At 35.0% G+C, this 27,598-nt stretch overlaps 1 protein-coding gene and 1 non-coding gene across 2 annotated transcripts; one reads left to right on the top strand and one right to left on the bottom strand.

Annotated features, from left to right (window-relative positions):
• Window positions 1-636: 636 nt before the first annotated feature.
• LOC131155634 (uncharacterized) lies at window positions 637-2,904 on the bottom strand. The gene has a single exon (XM_058108889.1). The coding sequence runs from the start codon at window positions 2,723-2,725 to the stop codon at window positions 776-778; it is 1,950 nt and encodes a 649-aa protein (XP_057964872.1). The 5' UTR covers window positions 2,726-2,904; the 3' UTR covers window positions 637-775.
• A 102-nt stretch (window positions 2,905-3,006) lies between these two features.
• On the top strand, window positions 3,007-3,079 carry TRNAA-UGC (transfer RNA alanine (anticodon UGC)). The gene has a single exon. It is a non-coding gene; the product is annotated as a tRNA-Ala (tRNA).
• The last annotated feature ends 24,519 nt before the right edge of the window (window positions 3,080-27,598 follow it).

The following is a 27,598-nucleotide window of genomic DNA, read 5'->3' as shown; positions in this document are numbered from 1 at the left end:
GCATTTAAAATGAGGTTCTATAGTGTATGTGATGTAATTAAGAATGAAGTAGAAGTTAAATTAGAATTATGGAGAGAAACTTTAAAATTTAAAGGTTTTAGGATAAATAAAAATAATACAGAATATATGAAATGCAATTTCAATAATGGTAGGAAAAATATTAGAGACAAGATGATAAAGAAATAAATAATACTTGTAGATTTCTTGGATCTCTTTTGTAAGTTGAAGGAAAAGTTAAAGATAATGTAATGTGTAAAGTTAAAGTAGGTTGAATAAAATGGAAAAATGTTTTCAACGTATCTTAAAATACTCATAAAATTAAAAGGAAAGTTTTATAAGATAATTATAAGACTAATTATTCTATATGGATCAAAATATCAGGCAAGGAAGAAATATAATATCCAAAAATAAAAGTTATTGAAATAAAAATGTTTAAATGGATAAACAGTATAATATTAAAAAATAAATTAAAGAATGAACATATTTGTGATAAGTTAGGTGTATCATATAAAAGTTAGGTTATATAGTACGTCAATGAAAAGAGTGAGTTAATTATTGTGGGAACAATAAAAAAGATATTAATAAATATAAAATAGTTTAAAATAAGAAAGTGAATAAAAATTTAATAATTCTAAATTTATCAGAAGAAATGGTTCATAATTATATAAGTTGAGGAAACAAATAGTTCTATAGTCAACCCCACAACTTAAGACCTAATTTTATTGTTGAAAAAAAATAGGTCTCAATTATTATTATTAAAAACAAAAAAAAGTCCTCAAATATCACAAGTAATCCACAGCGGCTCCTCAAAATCACCCGTCAGCTCATCTCCAACCCCACTCGCCGCGGACGACCTCTCCAGGCCCACGTCACCATCCGCCTGCCACGTAGGGGTTCCATTCTCGTATCCGTTACACGTCAGCCTCCTCAACCCACTCCCGTCCACCCTCGTCACGTGGAGGTCCCCGTAAGGCTGGAACTGGTTCGGCAGCGACACCGGCTCCGACGTCACGCCGCTGATGTTCGCCGTGAACAGCAGCCACTCGCCGTCGGGGCTGAAGCAGACGTGGTTGACCCTCTCCCTGTCCGCGTCACCCGATCCCTCGTGTCCCGACACGGGAATCCTGCGCAGACCCGTGCCGTCCGGACGCACCACGTACACGCTGAAAACTTCCGGGTTGTCGGGGTTGTGCCTATTCGACGAGAACGCGATAAGATCGCCGTCCGGGGACCAGCACGGCATCGTGTCGATCCATGGCCCGTCGGTTAGCTGCCTTATGCTTCCGCCGTCAAACTCGCCGTTCACGGCGTCGATTATGTAGAGGTTTTTGTGCCCCGAGCGGCCCGACCGGAACAGCACGGACTTCCCGTCCTGCGAGCACGCCGGGAACGCGTTGTTCCCTGCGTCTTCTCTTGTCAGGATCTTGACCTCCGCGGGGAGGTCTTCGCGATCGTTGACCAGGCCGGAGAAGTCGAAGGTGATCCGCGCGATCTGGACCGTCACTTTGGCTGATCCGAAGATCGGACCGATCGAGGTGTAAATTACGTTTTTCTCCGTCGGGCTCCAGGAATTGTAGAACGCCGTGCGGCCTTTTAGCAAGCTCCACGCCTTTGAACCGTCCGATTTGATGATTTTCAGTCCGGAATTTCGATCGAAGTCGGGATTGAAAGCTATAAAATTACCATCCGGGGAGAACGAAGGGAACGAGCCGTTGAGGCGAAGCATCCTGAGGTCCTTAATCGGAGAAATTATGGGCTCGAGGTGAGGAATTATCAACTCGCCCGAGGACGACTCCCCTCGGAATCGGTGGTAACCCAGCAACCCGCACTCGGGAGACACAAACGGGTTGTAATGGTGGAAATTCGGGTTTAGCGACTCGGTCAACGGTGTGAACGTTTGCGACTCAAGGTCGAATATTTCGATGTGGCGGAAGCTCTTCCCGCGCCGCCGAGTTGCGACGGCGATTCGCTTGCCGTCGTGAAAAGCCGCCGGAGTAAACGCGTGGAGCCCTGGCGGTGTCACGCGACGAGGCAGTTCGGAGACGCCGGAAAATTCGAAGTTCTCCGGCAGATCAATTCCGAAAATGCTCCACCACCCGTCGTCGGCTTGCCTGTGGAAGTAAAGGGTGGAGTCTCCCGCCCAAGTGGGCCATCCCCCTTGCTCAGACACCACCGTGCGCTTACCGGGGTCGGACTCTCTAAAAACGACAATATCCGTTTTGAGTTCGTGGAATTCCCCAGCCCACGGACCAGACCCGTTTGACGCTACCGCGATGAACTTCCCGCTCCGAGAAACCGCTGGGCTGTAATCAACCACACCGTCGGGACTCAACCGGGAAATTTCACCGCCTCTACCCTTATCGACACTGGTCGAGTAGACGGCGGACCAGCTCTTGAATGGCCGCTCGGCGGGTTCGTGGGCGGATATGAAGTAGACTCTTCCGTTCTTGACTACCGGACGGTCGTGGAAGAGGCTTCCGGGAACGGAAAAATTCAGCTCTGGTTCGACGATTCCGCTCCGGTTAAGGTAAATCCGCGGCGACCCAGTTCGTTCCGAGACGTAAACCAGGGTGGCGTCGTCGTCGGCGAAGTGGCCGTTGAAGTTGACGGAGGCGCCATCAGTAAGGCGGCGTTCGGAGAGGGAGGAGAGGGTGACGGAGAAAATGTCGAAGCCGTAAGTAGGGCGGCCGACGGTGGTGAAGACGACGGTGCCTTTGGGTTCCATTGATGATGATGGAGATCGTGTGCTGTAAGAGGTATGTTTGAGAGTGAGTTTGAATGCTTGCGCAGTGGGAGTGAGTGAGAGTGAAGAGTGGAGTGGGAGAGCTATGGGAGATTTCTTAAATAGAGAGATGATTTGGGGCTTGGGGGGCCGTAACCCTACCTAAGGCGTGACGTCGAGCTGTCGACGGAGCATTTTAATATATTATCGCCATGGGGGATGGTGGAGATTTCTTAGACCATTGATTGACAACAATTTAATAATGACATGAACGAAACCAACGTGGGGATGTAGCTCAAACGGTAGAGCGCTCGCTTTGCATGCGAGAGGCACGGGGTTCGATACCCCGCATCTCCATTTCTACTACCGCTTTAAGATTTGAAGCTTTTGTCTAGAATATTTCATTATTTATTGGAAAATATTTTTAATAATTGAAATTTTATTTAACAGTCAACAATATATATATATATATATATATATATATATAAATTCTCATTAGAAAAAGGGACATCCCAAAGCATAATTAATTAATCTTCGACCTCGTGATATAAAAAATGATTTAGTGAAATTAAAATTTTCAAATTTTCATTTATAGAATATGGTGTTTGACTCATGGAATTATATTCATTTGGTTCGCTTCAAAAATACTTCCCTAGAATGAAATTTTTAAAAATTTTATTTATGAGAATATGCTCTTAATTTGACTCATAGAATTATTTTCATTTGGTTCGATTTATCCTCAGTAAAGTATACAAGATCTTAGTGTTAATATTCGTTTTAATATAAAAATCTTAATATTTTAAGAAAATGATTGTTACATTCTCAATATGTGTAAAAATAATATATGAAAAATAATTATATTTTCAACACAAACCTAAGAATACATAATCATACCATATATTAAAACTTTCAACAAACATATTCTAAAAAAAAATCAAAATCAATATTTATCTTGTGTTTGGAAGCATGCAAATTGGGACCCTTTGATTTTGATTTGTATAATTTGAATAATATGCAATAAAAAATTGAATTGATATTCTTCCAAATCCATAAAATTCAAATAAAACTTCTAAACATTGCCTTAGTAATTCAATTAATCGGAATAACTGAGGTCAATATGATCTTTAAATACTTTCTAATATTATGTTGATTTTTTGAGTTCGATCCCTGATTTTGATAATAACAAACCGTAAGTTTCTTATGTGTGCGTCGAGTGTTTTAATAGATAACATTTCAGAACACACACATAAGGAGAGTGAAAGTGGAAGCCAGAAGAAACTCGAAAGACATGTACATCAGCTGGCGTATTCCAAGAAAGTCACAAGAATAAAGAAGATTGAAGACATGTAAATTTCACTTGTATTGCATTTATTTTTTCTTTTGATATGTAATATTTGCATTTGCATACATGATATGAATAAAGCTTAAATAAGACCGTAGATTGACCATAGGGATCCGAATGACCTTAGGGTACCCTTTGGAGGTCGACCTATGCTAGATTTTTTTGGTAGACCTCTAAAAAACCTACCCTCGTGTCTACATTAAAATATGCTCTATTGAATTAAATTCAATCATCATATGAATAGAGATAATTTTATAAAGGTATTAGGACCGAAATGCTCTAAAAAGGCATGTTCGTTTGATCGAATTGTAATGCACAGAAGCATTCGGTTGACCGAACCTTCACCGAGTCAACATTTTGACCCTTCGGTCGATCGAACCGAAAATGAGTTGTAATGCTCTGATCGACCGAACCAACACGTGGGGTGTTCTTAACTGCTTGATCGACCGAACTTTCAATACAAATAATGGCTGGTCGACCGAACACCTATGTTTGATCAACCGAACTCACTTCGGTCGACCGAACCTTAGAGGTTTAGGAATCATCTTTTGATTGGCCGATCGAACACACAGTTCAAATTTTCCCTAGTAGACCGAACTGAGCACCCCGATTGACCAACCCTCTCGGGTTGCCATAATTTTATTATGGTAATTAGGGTTAATTTTTTATTAAATATTCTCTAAAATCCTTAATATGTCCCTAGCGGTCAGATTTTCTAAGGAGTCTACATATACCCCTCCATTACACATTTTTAAGCAAGAGATTAGATTGAAAATCCTTCCTAAATATTTTTTGTATTATTCATACTCTTTACTCTCTCTTCTTTATTCTCTTGCCAAATCTTTAGAAAACTTCTTGTTGAAAGAAAGCATTGATTTTACTCACTTTCTTCACTTGCAAATTTATTGCATTTAAAGATTGTTGGAGGATTATTTACTTGGGCATAAGATTTAGTTTTGCATTTACTTTCATTATATATCTTAGCTTACAAATAATTTTTGAAAGTAAATCTAAAGTTTCTCCATACATTTTCTTGGTAAATATTTCTTTGGAGATAACTTTTATTAATTTTTCTTAAAAGACTTAAGCACGTATTTTATATTCATAATTGTTTGTACTTGGATTAGTCTTCCTGTATTTGAACTTTTATTGAAAAATCTTTATCTTGCAAAAAATAGTTTGAAAAGCATAAACCCTAAGTTCTCCTATTTTTTCATTGAAAAACATTTTTGGAGAAAAAACGATTAAGGATTCAAATCTTTGAGATACTTATCATATACATCTCACTCAAAGATTGAGAAAATTATTTTTTGTGAAAATCTCACTTGAGCTTATTTCATATCATACGTGAGTGTATTTTGAGCTGTAATGTTGTACACATCTGCTTGTATTAGAAGCATATTTTATTGTACAAAATATTTTATTTAATTATCTGTTGTATTCTCGATGTATGGTCAGAAAAGGGAGACTAGCCTTGTGAATAGTCTCGGACTGGTTCAAACCCGGTTAAGAGAACTAGGTGTACCATCTTGTTAAGGTGTTGTATTAGGTGTCACTCCACCCGTTAAGTGAGCCCTTAGTGGAATCCTCTTACTTGTGAGTTTGAGGCGGGTACGTAGGCAGTTTGGGCCGAATCTCGATAACATTTCTTGTGTCTGCTTTTAATTTCTCTAATTTAAATTTTAGCACTTAAATATTTATATTTTACTATTGAGATTGATTGAATTTATGAATTTATAGAAAGACCATAGGTTTGTGTGATACTGGTTGTGAACTTTGGATTAAACCTAGGAGTAAGTTTTAAATACCCAATTCACCCCATCTTGGGAATGCAGTAATTCCAACATATTATAACACAAGAATAATTTTTATTTTATTAATAATTTATTATTTTAAATATAATAATAGCGTATAATAATAATAAATTACAGAGGAATTGTAAGGACCTGAACCCGAGTGGGTTCTTACATATAAATTTTTTAGCGGATGCAATAAATTTTAATTATTTTTATTACCAGAATACTAATTAGTTTTATTACAAATATACGTCTTAAATGTTAAATTAAAATTTCTAAAATTTTAAAATATACAAACATATTCTAAATTGTATTATGCAAAATTTTTTATTCTACTCTACTTTTTCTATTCCCGCCCATACACTTGCTATGCCAGATTTATGGTGTCCTCTTCAAAATTATCTAAAATGTAAAATAATGATTGGGGTGAGACGAGGATCAGTAAGTAAATAAGATTATTATTAGTGTGTAACTAAAATGAGCTTTCATAATATTATAATTTCGTAAAAAAAATATTTAATACTATAATTTCAAAACTACTTTTAAAATAAATGTAAATTTTAAATTTTCTACATAAAACTTTTACCATCAACTACAGCAGTAAAATCTTATAACCATATATTGTAATTGTTAAAGTAAACTTTTAACTTTAAAATTGTAACTATAATATTTAATTATATACATATACATACATACATATATATTCCTTATAAGTTTCCTTTAGATCATCATTTAAGCACAAAAATGACCCTATTCACATAAACATATATTTTTCCTTCAAATCATCAATAATTCTGTACACGTAATTAAATATGTATATACATATATTATAAAAATCACCCTTATGAAAATAACTAACATAATCAAAATTTACTTACAAATAAACTCGGGTATAAATTTTAAATAACAATCTAACATAATCAAATTTGCTTTCCCTTACTTAACCTTATGAGACGGTCACAATGAATATTTCTGAAAATGAGATTGGAAATAGTGGGTGAGTGAGAATTTTAATCATAACAAAAAATTTTTCTCCACCACTAATTCTTTCACTCACTAATTCTTCTCTTCTCTTGAAAAATTTTTGTGGAAAATGAAAGTTGAGAGTTTCATATTTATAGAAAAATTTTGGGGAGGAAAATTGTATTTTCAAAAGTTTGGGGAAAGAGGTAAAATTTTAATTTTAAAAATTTTAAATTATTGGCGGAAGATAGAAGATGACACGTGGGATGTGAGATGGAATGAGATGTGAGGTGATGTGCTTTGCAATTGGGTTGCCAACACTCCTCTTTCTTCTTTTTTTTCTTTTCCTTTTTTTTATTATTATCTTTAATTACATATATAAAGGAAGAAACAAATTTGAATCCAAAACTTTTGTGGGCCCCACACAGTTTCGAGAACCACATGGATCCCACACAACTCCAATATATCTTACACGATTTTATGACCCTACATAACTTCGGGACTCATGTGGGTTTCACGTGATTTTGTGGGTCCCACATGCGTTGGGTGTGAGAATGATCACCTATATTGTGAGATTTATGAAGCGTATATAAGGACACTGATGTAGAAAGAAATTGGTCGACCTATATCTTATGGTTCAACCCTCAGACAAGCACATGCACTCAAAACACACTTCAGTTTGTAACTCTTTGTAGGTACATATGGATTACATGAAGACTTTCGGTGAATGAAGATCGCAGTTGATATGCCGAAGCAAGTTCGATTCCGAGCCTCGTGTGGGCCCTGGATAGAGTGTAACGACCTGATTTTTCATGCCATTTTTTTTTCACATATATAAACTGTAAAATTTCACTACTCTGATACCTTCTAATAAAACTAAACTATCATCACGAACCAGATAGGGACTGTGGAATTTGGAACTCAATAAACTACCTAAGCAGCGGAATACAGAATACATATAACCATATCAATATATACAATACCAGAATGTTAAAATTTTTCCCAAAAATATACATACATAACTATTCTCAAAATACCCTCATCTAGACCTAGAAACTACTCAAAAATGACTTCCCAAAAGCACTCACCCTACATATAGGGCAGTATTGAAGTCTCTTCTATCTGCGAGCTTGATTTGCTCGCTTAACTGGATCACATAAAAAATGTTAAATCACTGGGATGAGACAACGCTTAGTAAGACAAAATATACTATTGCTAGTGTGTGACAAGTGAGTTTACATATTTGTAAAATCTAATTTAGAAATACTATAAATAACTGAATCTGAGAAAACACGTATAAATAATGTACAGTATAACTCATACCTATGTTACTTAACATAAATTATTTTTTTGAATTTTTTATTAATAATACTTCTAATATTTATAGTTATGTCTACGGTTTTTGTAAATCTGGATATATATATATATATATATATATATATATATATATATAATAACTGAGAAAATCCCCTAGATGGATAAGTGAAATTCACGATTTAACCCCTCATGACAGGGTTGTGCGACCTGAAAGCGAGACTTATCACTAGCTAGCCGACGAGGATAAGTCAACTGAACTCCGAAAGTCAGATCGGCTTCCTCAACCCTAATTGATAGGGAGCCTATCCACAACATAGGCACGATCGACTGCTGAAAATTCACATACTATTTGAGTTATGTGGTTGCACTCTGAACTGAAAATAGTTACGGTACCGTACTCTGTTGATTGAACCTGGTCCATTAGGGTCTGATACTTTATATATTTAACTGATATTTTTATATTACTATTTTTACCATGATTTTGAAATAAACATAACATTACAAAATTCATTTGAAAATCTGAATAACTGACTAAATATTTAATAACTGTATATCTAAATATCTGAGTATCTGGGTGTTATGGTTTTGAAATCATGGTATTCTAAAAATGTTGAAAATATATGTTTCTATATGTCTACTGTAAATCATGGTATCTTGAAAATTAAATAAATCAGGGTTCTGAATATTTTGTAAAATTTCTATCTGTATGTATACTAAAAATTCACCATTCTATAGAGCATATATATTCCTTGACATTTTTTGCTAATATGTTGTAAAACATGGTATCTGTTGTAACGACCTGAATAAAAATGAGATTTAAATAATAAAAGGAAGGGAAATGGAAACCGGAAACAAAAGGAGGCCGTAGACTTCGTCGACGACATCGCATTTTGGGGGATAACCATAATTTCAAGGGAAAGGCCAGAACTCGTCGACGAATACAGGGCCTCGTCGACAAGTGCATAAGAAAATTCATCGATGAGCACAGGGTTTCGTCGACGAGAAAATACCGAAAGAGGTTTTGGGGCAGCCTGAATTTCATCGACAAATACAGGGTCTTATCGACGAATTTAATAAAGGACTCGTCGACGAGGTGACGTGTCTCGTCGACGAAATCACCTGTCTATAAATAGAAAAATCCAGATTTTTAACTTACAAACGAAGCTAAGTTTTCCCTCTCTCTCTCCCCTTCAGTTTTGCCTCTTTCTTTTGTTGATTACGGGCCAGATCTTCGCCGAATCGACAATCCGAAGTCACCACGACGCTCTTAGGGAAGTTCTCTCCAAATCTGCTGGAGCGGATCGTTGGTGAAAGTTAGGTGGAAACCATTCCAAATCTAGGGTAAGACTTTTTATTCAATATTTGGATTTGTAACAGTTGTAAGAAGTGTTATACCCTTAGAAATACTGAACTTTAATTCTGGGCAATGTTGCTTCCAAGGGTGTTGAATTGGGAGTGAAGGGGATCATCCCTAAGTTGAGGTAAGGCTTTTAAGCCGAATTTGACTTAGTGGTAGTTATAGAAAATGTTGTACGTACGAAAATACCTAACTTTAATACTAAGAGTTTTCATTTTCAAGGTGTTGAATTAGGAACCTTACGGGTGCGAGGCAGTTTTATTAGGGGCTTTCCAGGAATCAGATAAGAGGATAAACTAAGTAAGTTTTGTTTTGAGAAAATGCATGTATATGTATATATAGCATTTGGTTTCAGGAAAAATAAATATATTTATATATATATGATTTATATTTGCAAAATACTGTGAAAATGATCATATGTTGAATATGTGAAAATCCATTTGTGTGGCATGAGTAAAAATGTTGTGAAATACTATTTTCTGGGAATGTGGATGATATGGATTTTTATGATGGAAAATTGACGTACGGGCCGAAATTTTATATGTTTTGCCGGCGTACAGGCCGTGCTATGTGATGTGATTTGCCAGCGTACCAGCTGTGCTATGTGACTGTGATTTGTCAACGTACGGGCTGTGCTATGTTTGTTGGCGTATGAGCCATACTATGTGACTGTGATTTGCCAGCGTACGGGTTGTGTTACGTTTTGCCGGCGTACGAGCCGAGCTATGATAAAATGTGTAATACCGGCGTACGGGCCGATGATTTTCATGATACACGTATATATGCAAAATGATATGATTGATGTGAAAATTAATGATATGAGATATCCATGTATCACCGTTTCAGAATATATATTATATGATATCAGAACCTGGTTGGCTTGGTCTAAGCTAGCACTTGTACGATACCGTTGTTATGTGTCCATGGTCTTCGTGATTATGTTATCTGTGTTAACGCCACTATACGGAGTTGTGTGAGATTGGATGGTCGATGTGGTTTATAAGAAGTGTGCTGATCGCCCCTGGTGTACGGACCAAGTCTGGCAGACCCATTAGACCTATAGACTACTGTTTGACTTGGCAGTGGTCGGCCAATCATTGTCAGATTCGGCCTTCGGGCTACACAACCCAGTCATGTGGGGGTAATACATGACAATAGCCAGCTAACCTACCAGGATTGTTTTTATGTTATTATTATTATGATATGAGATGAGATATGTTTATGAAATGCAGTATGTTCTGCCATGTTTTGATATACATATGTTTTCCTAGATTTGATAAACAATACTGAATATGTTATATATGATATATGTAGAACACAGAATACTCATGTTGCCACCCACTGGTATTAGTTTATTTCCCTTACTGAGAGATGTCTCACCCCTAAGTCTTATAAACTTTTCAGGAGCCCTAGATAGGAGAGTGGGAAAAGCACCGCTGAGCTAGTGTTGTATATCTGCCCTCTGTGAAGGGTAAGTTTTGTAGGGATAATTAGATTTTGTGGGAAATGTCCCTAGATATGATTTTTGGTATGTATATATAAAGAAATACAGTGGTATAGTGACTCTAGTATATTGTAAATCATGTTATGGTGAGATGTATATGATTATATGCTTTCTGCTGCTTAGGTTTCTGCTATATATTTTGTTAAATCCCTGGTACCCACAGGTCCAGGTGGATGGTGACCTGCTGAGTTGGGATATATGACATTGATATCATTTTATAAAAAAAAAAATGTGGAAAATGAGCAGGTCGTGACATCTGTAACCTGCATAAATAATATACTAATCTGCTATGAGCTCACATTTTAAATAAATAGATTCACATGCTTTGAAATAGGTTTTTTCTACTATACAAATATTTTATAATTTGAATAATAATAATATGGTAAAACATGTAATTTCTGTTGATAACATACTAAAATCCTAGTATAGCATATTTCCCTTACCTCGTAATTAAACTTGTCTACTAACGTTCTAAATTACACCTCTGACACTTATAATTCTACAACCCTGAAAATATTTTATATATATCCTGTCAATCAAATAAATACCTAGAATATTCTTCATTTTTCCATCTTCAGAATTATAAATTATTCATTATTTACTTGGGGTTCTGAAAAGATATCCACTGGGGTCCTCAACCCAATCCTGCAGGGTCCCCAAAACACCTTATTCTTGAAAATATAATACCCTGATTTAACTTCACAAAACTCCACTATATTCTCATATAATACAAAATCTAGGCTCAAATGAACTTAGTAATATTGATAATACTCAAATAATCCACTTACCCTGGTTTTGGGATGATTCCCAAACTTCTTAAATCAACATTTCGCGTCTGCAATGTTGTAAAGAATCTCCCTAGGATCACTGTGGTAGCTTCTGATCATCGAACCGGGGAGAGACAGAGCCGAAAATCTAGAGAGAAGTGAGAGAAACTTGTTTTTATAGAGAGAAACTGAGGGAGAGAAATTTTTCCGTTGAAGAATCTATTTTGGGCGTTATATAGAGAACTTGTTCGTGTGGACTCGTTGACAAGACATGTCGACGAGTCAATGAAGGGATCTCGTTGACGAACACCATCTCCTCGTCGACGAGTTTCAAATCCTAGAACAGGCCTCTCAGTAAGTTCTCGTTGACGAGACACACGTCCCCATTGACGAGCCCAAAGTGGGCACCGAGGAATCCTTGTTCATAAGATAATATACCTATGCAGCAGTAAACATAAAATCATATAACCATAATTACAATACCAGATTTTTGTATTTTCCCAAAACATAAATACATGCATATTACTCTAGAAACATCCCCTGGACCTCCTGGAAACTACTAATACATACATTCCCCAAAAACACATGCCATTCTAACAAGGCAGTATAAATATCTCCCCTATCTCCGAGCCTGATATGCTCATCTAGCTGGATCACCTGCAATTTGTTCAATTACTGGGATGAGACATCTCTTAATAAGACGAAATATGCTATTATCAGTGTGTGACAATTGAATTTACAAGAACAATATACTTTTAACCTACTGAAGCTAAAATGACATGCAAAATTTAATTCAGTATAACTCACACCTATGTGACTTAAAATACAACTGTTTCTGAACTTTCTATTTAATTATACTTTTAGTATCTATAGATATATCTGTTGTTTTCTATAAATTTGTATATATATATATATATATATATATATATATATATATATATATATAATTGTGAAAACTTCTTTCGATGGTTGTATGTCATGATTTAACCCTCATGACAAGGTTGCAACTCGTAGGCGGGACTTAACACTGGTTGGCCTACCAGGATAAGTCAACTGAAACCTCTATCGTCAGATCAACCACCTCACCCTAGACTAATAGGGAGCCTGCAATCTCTCTCAAGGCACAATTGACTACACATATAATTCACACACTATCTAAGATATGTGGTTGCACTCTATACTGTAATAGCAACGGTACCGTGCTCTGTAATTTGATATGTTCCATCAAGGTTTGATACTCTATAATACTGTTATATATCTTACTGATTTACCATGATTCTATGCAACTGTAATAACCATGATTCTGTAAAGCTGTATTTACCATAACGCTGTAATAAACTGATATGTATAAACTGTAATAACTGTATGTTATGGTTCTGTAATAACTGTATATCATGGTTTTGTAATCTGTATATCATGGTACTATGAGAACTATATTTCTGAATAAAACTATATATCTGAATAAAACTGTATATATGAGTAAATTGTAATATCTGATTAAAACAGTATATCTGAATAAAACTGTTTATCTGAGTAAATTGTATAAATCGTAGTTCTGTAAAATCTAAGTAGAATTCTATACCATACAAATATTTCTCATGCCACGCCACTAAATAAAATTCAATAATGTAATATTTCTTTCTCTGAAAACCCATAAACATATACTACACTTTACTGGTAAGAAATTCTATTTTAACTGGCATAGCATATTTTCCTTACCTAACTAACTAGAAGGTTTGACCTTAACTTTATCCTCACTCTCGCGAAGTACCAAATTCAAAACCCTAAAATAATGTTCATTTCCTAATTCAATCAACCCAAACTCAGAATAACACTATACTCACTTTTTTCCCCAGACTCACATATATCTTTATCCATAAAATTCTAAACTACTAATTATTTATCAATATTACCTGAGTTTCTGAGAAAACACCCGTTGGGATCTTCAACCCATGCCTGTGGTGTTTGGAAACCCAAACCCTAAAATCACAACACCCTAGTTTAATCAACTCAGACTTCAGTATATTTTCATCTAACACAAGATCTAGGTTCAGAAAACCCTACTAACCATATAAACCCTAAAATAACCTACTTACCCTAATTTTGGGATGGTGCCTAAACTTCTCAAACCAAAATTATGCTCTAACTAAGTTGTAGAGAATCTCCCTAGGATTATCGTGGTAACTTCTAATCGTCAAACAAGGGAATAATGGGGTCGGAATCTTATAGAGAAGGTGGAGAAACTGAATTCTAGAAAGAGAGAGAGAGAGAGAGAGAGAGAATAGGAACTGATTTCTTCGCCAAAGATCTAGTTTTTATGCTTATATAGATGACTGGCCATGTGGCTTCGTCGACGAGACACGTGGACTCATCGACAAACCGAAGAAGGGAGTTCGTAAGGTCATGAATTCGTCTACGAACTTGAATGTCCTGTAATCCTGCTCTCGGTATCTCTTTGTCGACGAGACACGTATCCTTGTCGACGGCTCACAGAAGGCAATTCGTTAACGAGCCCAGGGCACTCATTGACGAAGCCCTGTGGATTTCCTTTTAAAATTTCTTTTCCTTCTTTAATTTCGTAATTTAAATCTTCTGGGTCTCTATAATCTACCCTGTTTATCTTATGAAATTTCATTTTGACCAGGCTGACCTCTAGGGAGCGACTGAACCGTAATGGTCTCTAAGCACTTGCTAAGACAAAGTCTTTTTTAGGCATCAAACATGATCAATGATCCTATAGAAAAACACCTCTATATTGATATTAATTTAATGACAATTTTTATTGTTTTATTATTATTATTATTATTATTATTATTATTATGCTTTAATCGTATATACATTTTTGGGATTATTACAGGAGCAGTGATGTTCAATTGATAAAATAAAAAGTGCTTTATTTTCATTGGAAAAACATGAAATTTGGAAAAAAAAAAAAAAGATAAGGATTTCTTATGAAAATTTAAAATTTCTACAAACCTCTTTTGAGATTTTAAATATCCTATTGAGATTTCAAAAATCCCACGTGTCTCCTTGATATTTAATTTTTGAGACACTTATACCCCCCTAAAAAATTGTCTTTTTGTTAAATACAACTAAAGGTTTATTTCTTTTTAACAAATTTCAGGAGAAATTTGTTAAAAATTTTGAAATCATAAAAAAGATCTTTGGAACTTTTGAGATCTTAATTTTTTTTTTGAGATTTTGAAAAACTCAGAGAAGTTCTATATTTTTATGAAACTTTAAAAGTGATAGGTCTCTTTTACCTTAAATTTGAAGAGACCTAGGATTTAAAGTTTTATTAGATTTGAATAAGATATAGTAAAATCGTATTGAAATTTGTCCAAATTTAAATTTAAGATTCGAAGTTCATTCTCCTAAACACATTTTAAATATATTTATAACATAAAATAATATTATATTAGATATGAGCACTGATGTTCAATAAGTCAAATAAAAAGTGTAATTTGATAAAAATAAAATAAAATAAAATAATATTTTCTGGAATTAAGATTCATAAAAGGATAATTTTAGAAGACAGTTATGAGGCTAGCTATGTTTTATGGTTTTTGATGTTGGGAAATTAAGAAATAACATATACAAAAAGTAAAAGTTGCTAAAATGTGCAATAATTTAGGCATAACACCAGTCAAAGACAAGATGAGGGTACATGATTTGGATATTTGAAATGAAGACCTAGTAAAGCACTTATGATGAGGAATGAGTTTTTTTTTTTTTTAATAGGGCGGCACCTCCATTTATTTATTAATAAACCCTCACTTTTGACGAAAGAATACCGTGCTTACAAGTTAAAACCAACCAACCAAATTAGGACAAACAAAATTAAACATAACTAACAAAGTAGATAAAAAGGAATAGGGGTAAGCAACTTGGAATATAGTGAGGAAGGTTTAATAGCACTTAACCTAATAGAGAAAAATACTCTCATCAAGTAAATTGACGGAAAAGAATTCATATAACCGATCTCACCTAATGAGATTGAAAATTATTGCTGTTATTATTATTATCGAAAGCAAGGATGAAAATGAAATACTAATATGTTATGAACATCTTTCATTATAAAAAAAATTGACTTATATTACGCAAAATATTGAACAATGTGCCAATCAAATGCATCCTCAATGTGTAAGGAATCTCCTTATCCTTTTAAGATTTGATGGGTCTGAACCTTCTGTTTTTATAAAACACACACACACACACACAAAATCAAAAAGCAAAGTTGGAATAGAATAGTATCTTTGAAGACAAAACACAAGACTGTAGGTCCACTAAGAAGCAAATACTATAAAGTTACATAGTTAAATATTATAAGATAATGAACTTTCTCTTCTATTATTATTATTATTATTATTATTATTATTTGTAAATTAAAATTGCTTTGGGAGCAAGTTTAGCTAGCCCAATTGGTTAGTCTTTATCTTACGCTATTTTGTTTTATTTTATTAGGGTGGAAGCCCAATTGCTTGTCAAACCAGGATAGCATCAGTCGCCTTCACATTTGATGGTGGCTCTTTTAATTTCTCTTTTCTATTTCATATCTTAGCCAATTGATGTTTGACCTGCTCTGCGTCAAAGTTCAACAGCAAGGAGACCTCTTTGAGCCATGGCTTTATCTTCACTAGTAACACTGATAATTGTTCATTTAGGGCTCCACTTAAGGCTTAAAACCCAAGGAAATTTCCTATTTTGGGATACCCATTTTCATTTTAAAAGTATTTTATAAACAATACATGTTTTTAATAATAATTTTAAAATAGTATTATCCCATACTACGATTACTAACCAACTAATAACTCCTTATGTATCTTTCTTTGATATTAAATTCTTAGGCTTAACAAATTAAACTTTAACTCCCGTTAGGTGGGATCAGTTATATGAATTATTTTCTGTCTATTTATGCGCTTTAATACATTTAGAGCTATTAAATTTTTACTTATTATTTCATTTTAAATTATTTTAGGTCTACCCCAACCTATTCTACTGCTTCTCTCATTAACTAATTCATTATTCCTTACTGACGCACTATGTGACCTATATTGTAAATGTTCAAACCATCTGAGTTGTTCCTCTTTTATCTTATTTTCTATACGAGTTATGCCTAACTTACCGCGAATATGTTTATTTCTTATTTTATCTTTTAACATTATACTACTCATTCATATAAGTATTCTCATTTCAAGAACTAATATTTTTTCGATATATTATTTTTTACTCGCCCAACATTTTGATCCATATAACATAATTGGTCCTACAGTCGTCTTATAAAACTTCTTTTTAACTTTAAGGGTATTCTACGATCATAAAGCACACTCGAAGCACTTTTCCATTTTACCCTACCTACTCTAAATCTATGCATTATATTTTGTTAGCCTTAGTGGCTACATGAACTCAATTGTCTTGTTTTGATGATAACAACTCATTAGTGATTCTAAGTGAACTTATATTTGCATTTCAAGGTATGGTAAGTATGAACTCAAATGCAAAGATCAAATAAATTCTTAATAAGTTAGACATCATTAAAAAGGGAGAGATTGTTAGCCTTGGTGGTTACATCATCATGTTTAATATGTTTTGATGATATTAACCTACATGTTGTTCCTAGTGCATTCCATCTTTGTAGATCATGTTTAGTACAGGTTCAAGTGTCAAATACATGAAGTATTGGTCAAAAGGCAAAGATCGGATCAAGTTGACGTTTGAATAAATCAAATGGACATGTACTTGGAAGAACCCAAGCACAATCAAAAGAAGCTTAAATGTAGTCTTATATGTTTTTGGGGAGTGTTTGAGGTAATTTATTTTGTAACTTTTGCGGTTTTGTTTCATACATAATTTCTGAGTAAGAGTTGAGCAATTTGCACATGCATACTCGAACATATGAGTTTATAGGATTTCACAAAGTCACAAACTTAACATTCATAGTTTTCAAAGTTAAATTAAAGAATGTGTCAAAGAATCCTAAACTCAAAATATGTTTTCCAAAAGGACAAGTTTTCAATATCTTGGTTTTATAAACTTTTTCATACTTGGTCCCGGTTTTGACAAAACGAACCTTATGTCCTAAAGGTTCAAAGAAAGTCAAGTATATTTTTCAATAAAGGACATACAAGTATATAAGATATCAAAATGATTTTTCAAATGTGTTTTTATTAACAATATATCTTATATTCAAGAGAAAACTCATTTGGACAAGTATTAAACTTTATTAGACTTAATATATTTTATATAATTTTGTCCAAGAATGTATTAAGTGATTAAAATGCTTTTTATTTGGGTTTTAAACCTCAGTTATGCACCTATCAAATTTTCTGAACACCTGTTGGTATTTTTGGCATAACTTTTACTATAAGAGTTCAAAAAGCATGATCTTGGTGTTCTTGAAAACTTAAGAAAAAATCTCACAACTTTTATGTTGATGATTTTTCTGATTCAGGGCACTAGTCGACCAGTTCAGGCAGAATGTTAACGATTTCTAGCAGAATATTGTTAGTCTACTAGTACAAGGCACTAGTCGACTAGTGGGTGTGCCTAGTCGACTAGTGAGTGTGACTGATTGACTAGTGGCCTCAAGCCCAGCACAGCAACGGACAAAAAATGGCTAGATCTCAAGTAAAATGAATGGGATTCACTCCCAATGGTTAGATAATGGCTAGAATGAGTTCTTAGCTATAAATACAAATCCTTAGACTTGATTAAACATGGTTTTGACTGGTTTTACACAAGTTTAGTCATAAACATGATTTTATAGAAAACCTAGCACTTTGCATCTTCGTTGTTCATATTCAAGTTCTCAATTCTCTCTTGCTTATTTATTATGTTTGATTCATTCCTTGAGAGAGTAGTGTGAGATTGTGTGGTAATTTATATTTGCTCATTTGAGGAGCATTGTATTGTTTATCCAACTTCTTATAAAGGTTCTTTGTAAACTGTTATATTTGCATGTGGCTCTTATACTTTGTGGGATTACAAACAAAGGAAGGAAAACATGTGAGAGAAGTCTTCTTGTGCTGGCAGCAAAAGACTCGTCAACGAGTGTTCCGTGCTCGTCGACGAGAAGATACCGAGAGCCATAATCAGAGTTAAAGACTCATCAATGAGAGGATAGACTCATCGACTAGTGGGCTTTTTGGACTCGTCGACGAATCCCCTGTTCTCGTCAATGAGTGCGCCTGGGTTGCGAGAAGTTATTTGAACTTTGAATTTGAATGGTGTGATGGTTGGGGATTCGGAAGGAAACCTCCAAGGGCTTGTTATATATGTTCTTCAAGGCATATTTTGACATGTAGGAGAGTAAGAGAGGGGTGAGAGAAGGAAAGAAGATCATTGAGTGTGTATCTTTGATTTTCATAGTGAAATCTCTTGCTGATTGCTCCCATGGATGTAGGCTTTATCGAACCACATAATTCCTGGTGTCGTTGCTTTTATCTTTACTCTCTTTACATTGCTGTGGTTGTGGAATAATTTTCAATTCACCATTTACTTTTTTTCAAGTATGTATGTGTGATTCTTTATACAATGTTTATTCCACTGCACATTGTTGGAAGATGCCTTTATTTCATAACAATTGGTATCAGAGCGTGTTGTATGGCCTCTTAATTGAAGGATCTCATGGTGCAACAAGGTTTGGTAAAAGGTGTATACATAATTTCAATCAGATGGTATGGATGCAACGACTTGGAATGAAGTGGGAGCAATCACTCGTCTTTGTTTGGCTAAGGACGTGTTGTATCACGTCATGGATGAGAATTCTTCAGCATTAGCTTGGTGAAAACAGGAATGCCAATATATGTCTAAGGGTTCATCAAAATCTGCAAGTGTAGTGGGGGAAGACTCAGAATGTAGTGTTAGAGATATGCTATGTGTTTGATCAGGTTTGGAGTGCCTCACGGGTGATTCTTGGATCTTAGATACAGGATACTTTTATCCTAGAAAATGGTTTGACATCTACAGGTTAGTTTATACTAGTTGTATTTTGATGAAAAATGATATTTCATGCAAATTGTTTGTTATTGGAAATGTCAAAATCAAAATGTATGGTGATGTTGCAAGAACCATATGTGATGTATTCAGATGTTTGGGAATCAATGATGATAGCATCAGGGGATAGACATACGTATTTCATGTGTTTATCATGAAGGGTGTAAGAATCCGACCTGAGATAGGTGTATTGAATAAATAAGAAAAGAGAAGGAAAATTAAAAAGGGTAAAAATCAGCAAGGCTCATTGACGATTTTTAGTGGTTTGTCGACGAGGAGATACCGAGGGATTTTGAGAAATCCTGAAATCTCAGGCTTGTTGATGAGTCTACCTTGGCGTCGACAAACTTCCTTTTGCGGCCTGTCGACAAGGATGCCATCTCATCGACGAGTTTGGCCTGGTCAACTAAGTTATAAATATCTTTTGGCTTGCTTAATTGAGAAGAAAACCAAAAACCTTGTTAGCTTTGGTGCAATCTCAAGAAGGGGGGGGGGGTGAATTGGTATTTAAAAATTTTATCCCCTAGGTCAATTCATTAACAACAGTATTACACAAACCTAGGGTCAATTTATGCAATCAATAAATAAACATACATGTACAGTAATAGTAAAGTATGGAAAGGTAAATAGTACACGCGATATGTTAACAAGGTTCGGCCAAATTGCTTACATCCCCACCTTGGCTATACCAGCACAAAGATTCCATTACGGCTCACTTAACGGGTGGAGCAGCACCGATTACAACTAGGTCAATTCAAGGGGCTGATCTCGACCAACACGCCTTACCGTGATGACACACTTAGCTTTCCTAACCGGATCTAATCCAATTCGAGACTATTCCACAGGGCTAGTCTCCCTCTTCAGGCCCACGCCTAGAATACAACAAATGATATGAAATTTTTGTACATGGAATTACGCTTCTTCACAAGCAGATATGTACACCAGTATAGCTTAAGCAATATTACAAACAAATATGATATGTAAATATGCTCAATGCTCTAATGTGTGCTAAACACTCAAATAAGTATAGATTATTAGTCCAGATCTTGAGTGTATATCAAAGAAAGATTTGAAACACAATATGTGAATAACACAAGATCAGATCAGGGTTTCAAATATGCTAAGCAAGTTGATTCAAACAAACTCAATAGGATATTTCAATATACAAAGCACAATGGAGTGTTTGAAAACTAGCTTTTGAAAAGGATTTTGCACACAAAAAATATAGGCTTGGATATCTTGCAATGACAATGCAAGAGCCACAACCCTCAAAGTCTTCCCACACATGATTTATTAAATAAAATCAGTGGAAGAACTTTAATGCTAAACTTAAAAAAAAAAAAATCAATCAAGCAATAATGCAAGTAAGAGTTCTAGCTAGTAAGATTAAGCACAATAACTTTAGAGATACTCACAACACTTAAAAAGATCAAAGACTGTGGAGTATGTGAGTGTTTGGAAGTAGTATGGGCTAATATAGGGTTTTGGATGTTGAGAGGATTTTGCCCTAATCAAGTTTGTTAATCCTTGCTAATTATGACAAATGAACTGGTATTTATAAGCAAGGAGGATTTTTTGACCATTGGGGACTAAATGAGGATAATTAGAAAATTTTAAAACAAGTTTAATGAAATTAACTCATTTGATCCCTTTTAAAAAATCAGTAAAAATATTTTAATCCAGGAGGTTTAGGTGCCCGGCCTAAGGTTCAGGTGCCCGAATAGACTCAGTCACAAAACCATTATTTAATGGTTCATGATCGAGCTTAGGGAGCTCGAGCTATTGTATCACTTTTGAATTAGAGGGTATAAACTGTAGTTTTAATATTTGGGGTTGTAATATATTTATGTTTTCAGTGTTGTGAATATTTGGGAATACTGGTTGTTGGATTATGTTTTTGAGATGTATATAAATGTAGAAACTCTGGTATATATTTTTGGGGATATGTTGTTATTTCTGTTGCGTGATTGAGATTATGATATCAAATACATGAGATATAATTTGTAAAACACTCTAAACCCTAGTTTTGGGTTCGAGGCATTACAAATTGTGTGGATGTGTGTTTACTATAGAGAATGCCCCAAAACTCCCAATACCTTTGACAAATTAAAGGGGGCTAACATATGTAGTGGAACAATGGCACTCTAACAATAGTACTCTAATATATATTTGGGTCTTTATACAATTTTTTTTGCTTACTTATCACCAGAAGTTTCCAATAAAAAAAATATCACAATTATATGTAAATATATATAAAATAAGTGTTCAACTTCCCATATATTATAAAATAAACTATTTAAATTTTACTCAAATTTATATTTTAAATTCTCATTCAATATTAATATGGTTTATATTTGTATTTTATTTTTCTCATTTAATTTTATATTTAATACATGTACATGTTCATAACATTTCTAAAATTTTATATACTACATGTAATTTTTATAGATATTATATTATTCATATAAATGTATCAATATTTGATAATTTTATTGAAAAAATGATATTAAATAATGTGTTAAATTTTAATATTATTATAAAAACTAATAATCAAAGTACGTATATATGCTCGACACGAAGTGTAGACTGGTTTTCCATAAAACTTGTGACTCATTTTGAATGGAAGAGAGAGAGAGAGAGAGAGAGAGAGAGAGAGAGAGAGAGAGAGAGAGAACAAAATTTGATTTTTATACACCATCCACGTTTAATTTTTCCTTAGTTTTTAATCATATTAGAATAAATTTTTATTTTTAATAGTATTTAATATAAAGAGAAAAATACAATAGAAAATGAGTCTCCTTCTCATTTTCCTTTCCTTTCCTTTTCTTTTCCTACCAAAATTCTTGATCTAAACATACCCATAGTGAGTTGAGTTGTGTGTACCTGTCTTTGCACTCATGTGAGCACGAGTAAAATGTAATTTTCTGACGAAGTGAAATAGATATCAAAATGTGAATTTTGCGAGATGTAAGTCGTGTGCACATGTGTCTACTTTAGAAAATGTTCCAAAACTCCGAATATGTTTGACAAATTAAAAAGGGCTTCCATATGTGGTGGCATGTGTAGTGGACTACATAATGTAGGGGTGTGTAATCGGTCGGTTCGGCTAATTAACCAATTAACCAAAAAAATTTAGTTAACTATTCATCATAATTGAATCGACCAAACTACCCTTCTTACTCGAACCTTACCCAACTGAACCAAATTTAATTTGGTCAACTTAATTTAACTGAATCAAATTATAATTAATTATGAAAAAAAATATGATTGTAAGCTTGCAATATTTAATTTATATTTAATTATTAAATATATAATAATTATGGAACCCTAATTATAAATTATATAATTTATATTTAATTATTAACTAATTATATAATTCGGTTAAATTGGTTAACTGAAATAATTTTTCTATAACCGAATTGAAAATCGAATAACAGATTTTTCCAAAATGTTAAATCAAACCAAACCGAATTAAAAATTAACCGAATTGAACTGAATTGACCGAACTTGGTCGGTTATTTTGTTTAATTCGATTTTCACCGAATTATGCACACCCCTATCATATTGTATTAAAAGAGTGCAGCAATGGCACTCTAACAATAGTACTCTGATTTTTCTTTTAAAAAATATAAGATAAATTAAATTCATAATTGAGAAGAACATTAGTTGGCCACTTCCTAGGTACCCTCCGCCTCTTAACAAATTATTAGATAAAACATCATTATTGAGCATTGTACTTTTCTTAAAAATCCTTTCCCTACATCACTAGGAGTGTGCAAATGGTCGGTTCAGCTAAATTTGATTAATTAATCGAATTAATTAATTTTTTTAGTTAACACTAATCCCTAATAGAACTGATCGAATTAGTTGTTATAACCGAATTGTACCCGACCGAATCAATTTTTCAAGTAAATCGGTTAACTGAATTTGATTGAATAAATATAACATTAATTATAAAAATAAAATATGATTGCAAATTTTATTTCTAGTTTACCAGTTTCAGTTTGATTAATAAAAGAGTTTATTAATAAAAGGGATATTTTAAGATAAAACTTTTAAGATTTAACACATATCATATATTAATATTACTAATTTATATTTAATTATTAATTAATTAGTAATTTGAGTAATTTGATTAACCAAATTAAAGATTCCTCATACCTGAATCGAAAGTCGAATACCTGAAATTATCCAAATCTCAAACCAAATCGAACCAAACTGAAGCTATATATTAACCAAATCGAGTATATCGAACTCGATCAGTTAATTCGGTTAAACCGAGTCATGCTCACCTTACATGGCACCCCATGCATAGCATGGTTTTGAATGCTAGTGATAGTCCCGTGTGGCTCCGAAGATTTGTTATCTCATTTCTTTGGATTGCTGTGTGTAGAGTTCTTTTATCATTGGTTAAATTATACTTATGCCTCGCAGCGCGTGAGCGGCAGGTCACCGGCATGTGTGGGCGCGTGTGCCTCCGTCTAAGCTCCTTTCGAGCTCCTGTTTGCACCGTTGGCTTCGTCTCGGCGAGGTGAACGTGATGGTGGCCTCAAAATTCAATTTTGAGCCACTGAACAGAGCTATGATTTCGGTGAATACTCATGCACCCCACGCGTCTTCCTCACCCGGATTGCCTCAGTCCGACACGACAACTCGACTCCGATCGGCCACTCACTCAGATCGGATCAACCCAAGACCTGGTCCGCACTCAACCCAACCTGCTCCAGACCCGGCCACATCACTTGCCAAGTTAGTAGGTGGGCCACGTGAGCAGGTGGGTCCCAGTTCCATGGTTGCAGGGGCCCTAGTGCCACATCAGCATTGTCACGCTAGTGTGCCACGTTAGCGTTGACCAATTTGACCAGGTTTGACTTGCTCTTTGACCGAGCTTTTCGGAGTCGTTTTGGGTCTATTTTTCAAACGACTTGAACCATTTCTAAGGTTTTTAACCATTACGGATCCAACCGTACTGTCCATTTAAGCTAATTTCATCTCTAGATCAGTGAATCAAGATGTCGAATGAAAAGAACTCAAAATCGAAATGTTCAATGGCAACAATTTCAGTTTCTAGAAATTGTATATAGAAGATTATTTGTTTGGGAAGGAGTTGCACTTACCATTGGAGGGTAAGCCAGTATCTATGAACGAGGATGAGTGGGAGTTGCTTGATCGAAAAGCTCTCAGAGCCATCAAAATGACGTTATCAAAGTCTGTGACATTCAATATCAAGCATATATCTACCAAGTCTCTAATGGATACGCTCTCTAATATGTACGAGCAGCTTTCATCCGCTAACAATGTACATCTTATGAAAAGATTATTTACTATGACCATGTCTGCAGGTGAAAGTTTTAGCAGACATTTGAATAATTTCAACGAGTTTTCGGATCAACTCGCCTCAGTAGGGATAACATTTGATAGTGAGATTCATGCCCTACTGATTCTCAGTTAGTTGCCTGAAAGTTGGAATGATGTTGTTACTGCAATCAGTAGCTCCGCAGGGAAAGCAAAGCTTGTATATGATGAGGTTGTCACCATGATTTTGATGGAGGAAATCAGAATGCAGTCAAACCATGGCTCCACTTTGAGTTCAGCCTTGAACATGGAAAGTCGAGATAGAGGAAACAGGCATGGACAATCAAACAACCGCGACAAATTGAGGCCTAGGCGGTCTAAATCCAAAAATCCTAGAGGTTCTCAAGACACAGGTTCCTAGGGCACAACAATTTTTGAGTGATGGAATTGTGGAAAAACTGGTCATTATAAGAACTAGTGCAGAAGTATGAAGAAAGAATACGAGACGAGGGCAAAGACAGAAGCCAATGTTGCTTTAGAAAATGATAATTTGTTGATATGCTCTTTGGAGAGCAAAAAGGAGTCTTGGGTGTTAGACTCTGGAGCTTCATTCCATGCCACTTGCAGTAGATATTTTCAAGAGGAGTATACATCAGGTAATTTTGGCAAAGTATATCTTGGAAATGATCAACCTTGCGACATTTACGGCAAGGGGACTGTGAAGATCAATATGAATGGGTCAGTATGAAAACTGAGAGATATAAGATATATTCCAGACTTAAGGAAGAATTTGATCTCAATCTGTCAACTAGAAGACGAAGGATATAACACATCTTTCATTGGTGATGAATGGAAGATTTTGAAGGGTGCATTGACAGTTGCACGAGGTAAAAAAAGTGGTACTTTTTATGTAACTCCTGATGCATGCATGTCTATTACAGTTGCTACAGGAAATGATGATAGCAACTTACGGCATCAATGACTCAGACACCTGAGTGAGAAGGGACTCAGGGTGATGCACTCAAAGGGTAAATTGAGTGATTTACAGTCGGTGAAGATTGACACATATGAGGATTGCATATTTGGGAAACAGAAGAGAGTCAGTTTTCAAACAAACATCAGTACCCCAAAGAAGGAGAGACTTGAGCTAGTCCATTCAGATGTATAGGGACCAACAACCATTTTGTTCATAGGTGGGAAGCATTACTTCATCACATTTATCGATGATCATTCACGGAAGGTATGAGTTTACTTTTTGAAATATAAATATGATGTTTTTTATGCTTTTAAAATTTGTAAAGCACTAGTAAAAAATAAAACTAGTTTGAAAATCAAGAAGCTGAGAGCACATAACGATGGTGAGTATGTCAACACCGAGTTCAAGAAATTATGCTATGAGGATGGTATCAGAATGGAAAGAATTGTGCCAGGTACGCCTTAACACAACGGTGTAGCCGAGGGGATGAACAGAACGTTGACAGAAAAAACAAGAAGCATGCGTATGCAGTCAGGCTTGCCAAAGATGTTTTGGGCAGAAGTAATCAACACACCAGCTTATTTGATTAACAGGAGTCCATTAGTACCATTGGACTATAGTCTACCAGAAGAAGTTTGGAGTAACAAAGAGGTAAGACTTTCACATTTAAAAATTTTTAGTTGTGTTGCATATGTACATATAAATAATCATGTCAGGAATAAGCTGGATCTGAAATTTCAAAAATGCATTTTCATCGGTTATGGATGAGATGAATATGGATATCGTATTTGGGATGATGAAAACAAAAGGGTGATCAGAAGCAAAGATGTCATTTTTGATGAAAAGGTGATATACAAAGATAGACACACAACAGAATCTACAGAGTCTAAAACAACCTTTGTAGATGTGGATGATGTTTTAGAAGGTGTAAGGACACGTCAGTAGAACACCGAGAATCCTTAGCAGAATACCAAGATTCCTTAGGCAGAGGAACATGTGGAACAGATTGTTGCACCACGACCTCCTACTCCAGCACCAGAGCTTAGGAGATCTTCTTGGCAACATGTACCAAATAGGAGGTATGTGAACCATTTACTTTTTATAGATGGATGAGAACCTGAATGCTACGTTGAAGCATGCCAGGTAGGAGATTCGAGCAAGTGGAAGCTTGCAATGAAATACGAGATGAAGTCTCTTAACACCAACAAAACATGGGAACTAGCTAAGTTGCCCAATGGTAAGAAGGCTTTTCACAAAAAATGGGTTTACAGGATTAAAGAAGAGCATAATGGATCTAAGAGGTATAAAACTCGGTTAGTAGTCAAAGGTTTCGAACAGAAGGAAGGAATTGACTACACTGATATTTTTGCACCAGTTGTCAAACTGACAACCATTAGATCTGTTTTGAGCATTGTTGCCTCAAAGGGTTTACATCTTGAGTAGTTAGACGTGAAGACGACATTTCTTCACTGTGATCTTGATGAGGAAATTTATATGCAACAGCCAAAAGGTTTCTCAATAAAAGGTAAAGAGAATCTTGTATGTAAATTGAAAAAGAGTTTGT

The sequence above is a fragment of the Malania oleifera genome, chromosome 5 (assembly GCF_029873635.1).
Source record: "Malania oleifera isolate guangnan ecotype guangnan chromosome 5, ASM2987363v1, whole genome shotgun sequence".
NCBI classification, from domain to species: domain Eukaryota; kingdom Viridiplantae; phylum Streptophyta; class Magnoliopsida; order Santalales; family Ximeniaceae; genus Malania; species Malania oleifera.
This window is presented reverse-complemented; position numbering and strand designations above follow the sequence as displayed.

Bases quoted from the DNA above. Each gene is read 5' to 3' on its own strand.
- LOC131155634 (XM_058108889.1), bottom strand. From the start codon at position 2,725: ATGGAACCCAAAGGCACCGTCGTCTTCACCACCGTCGGCCGCCCTACT.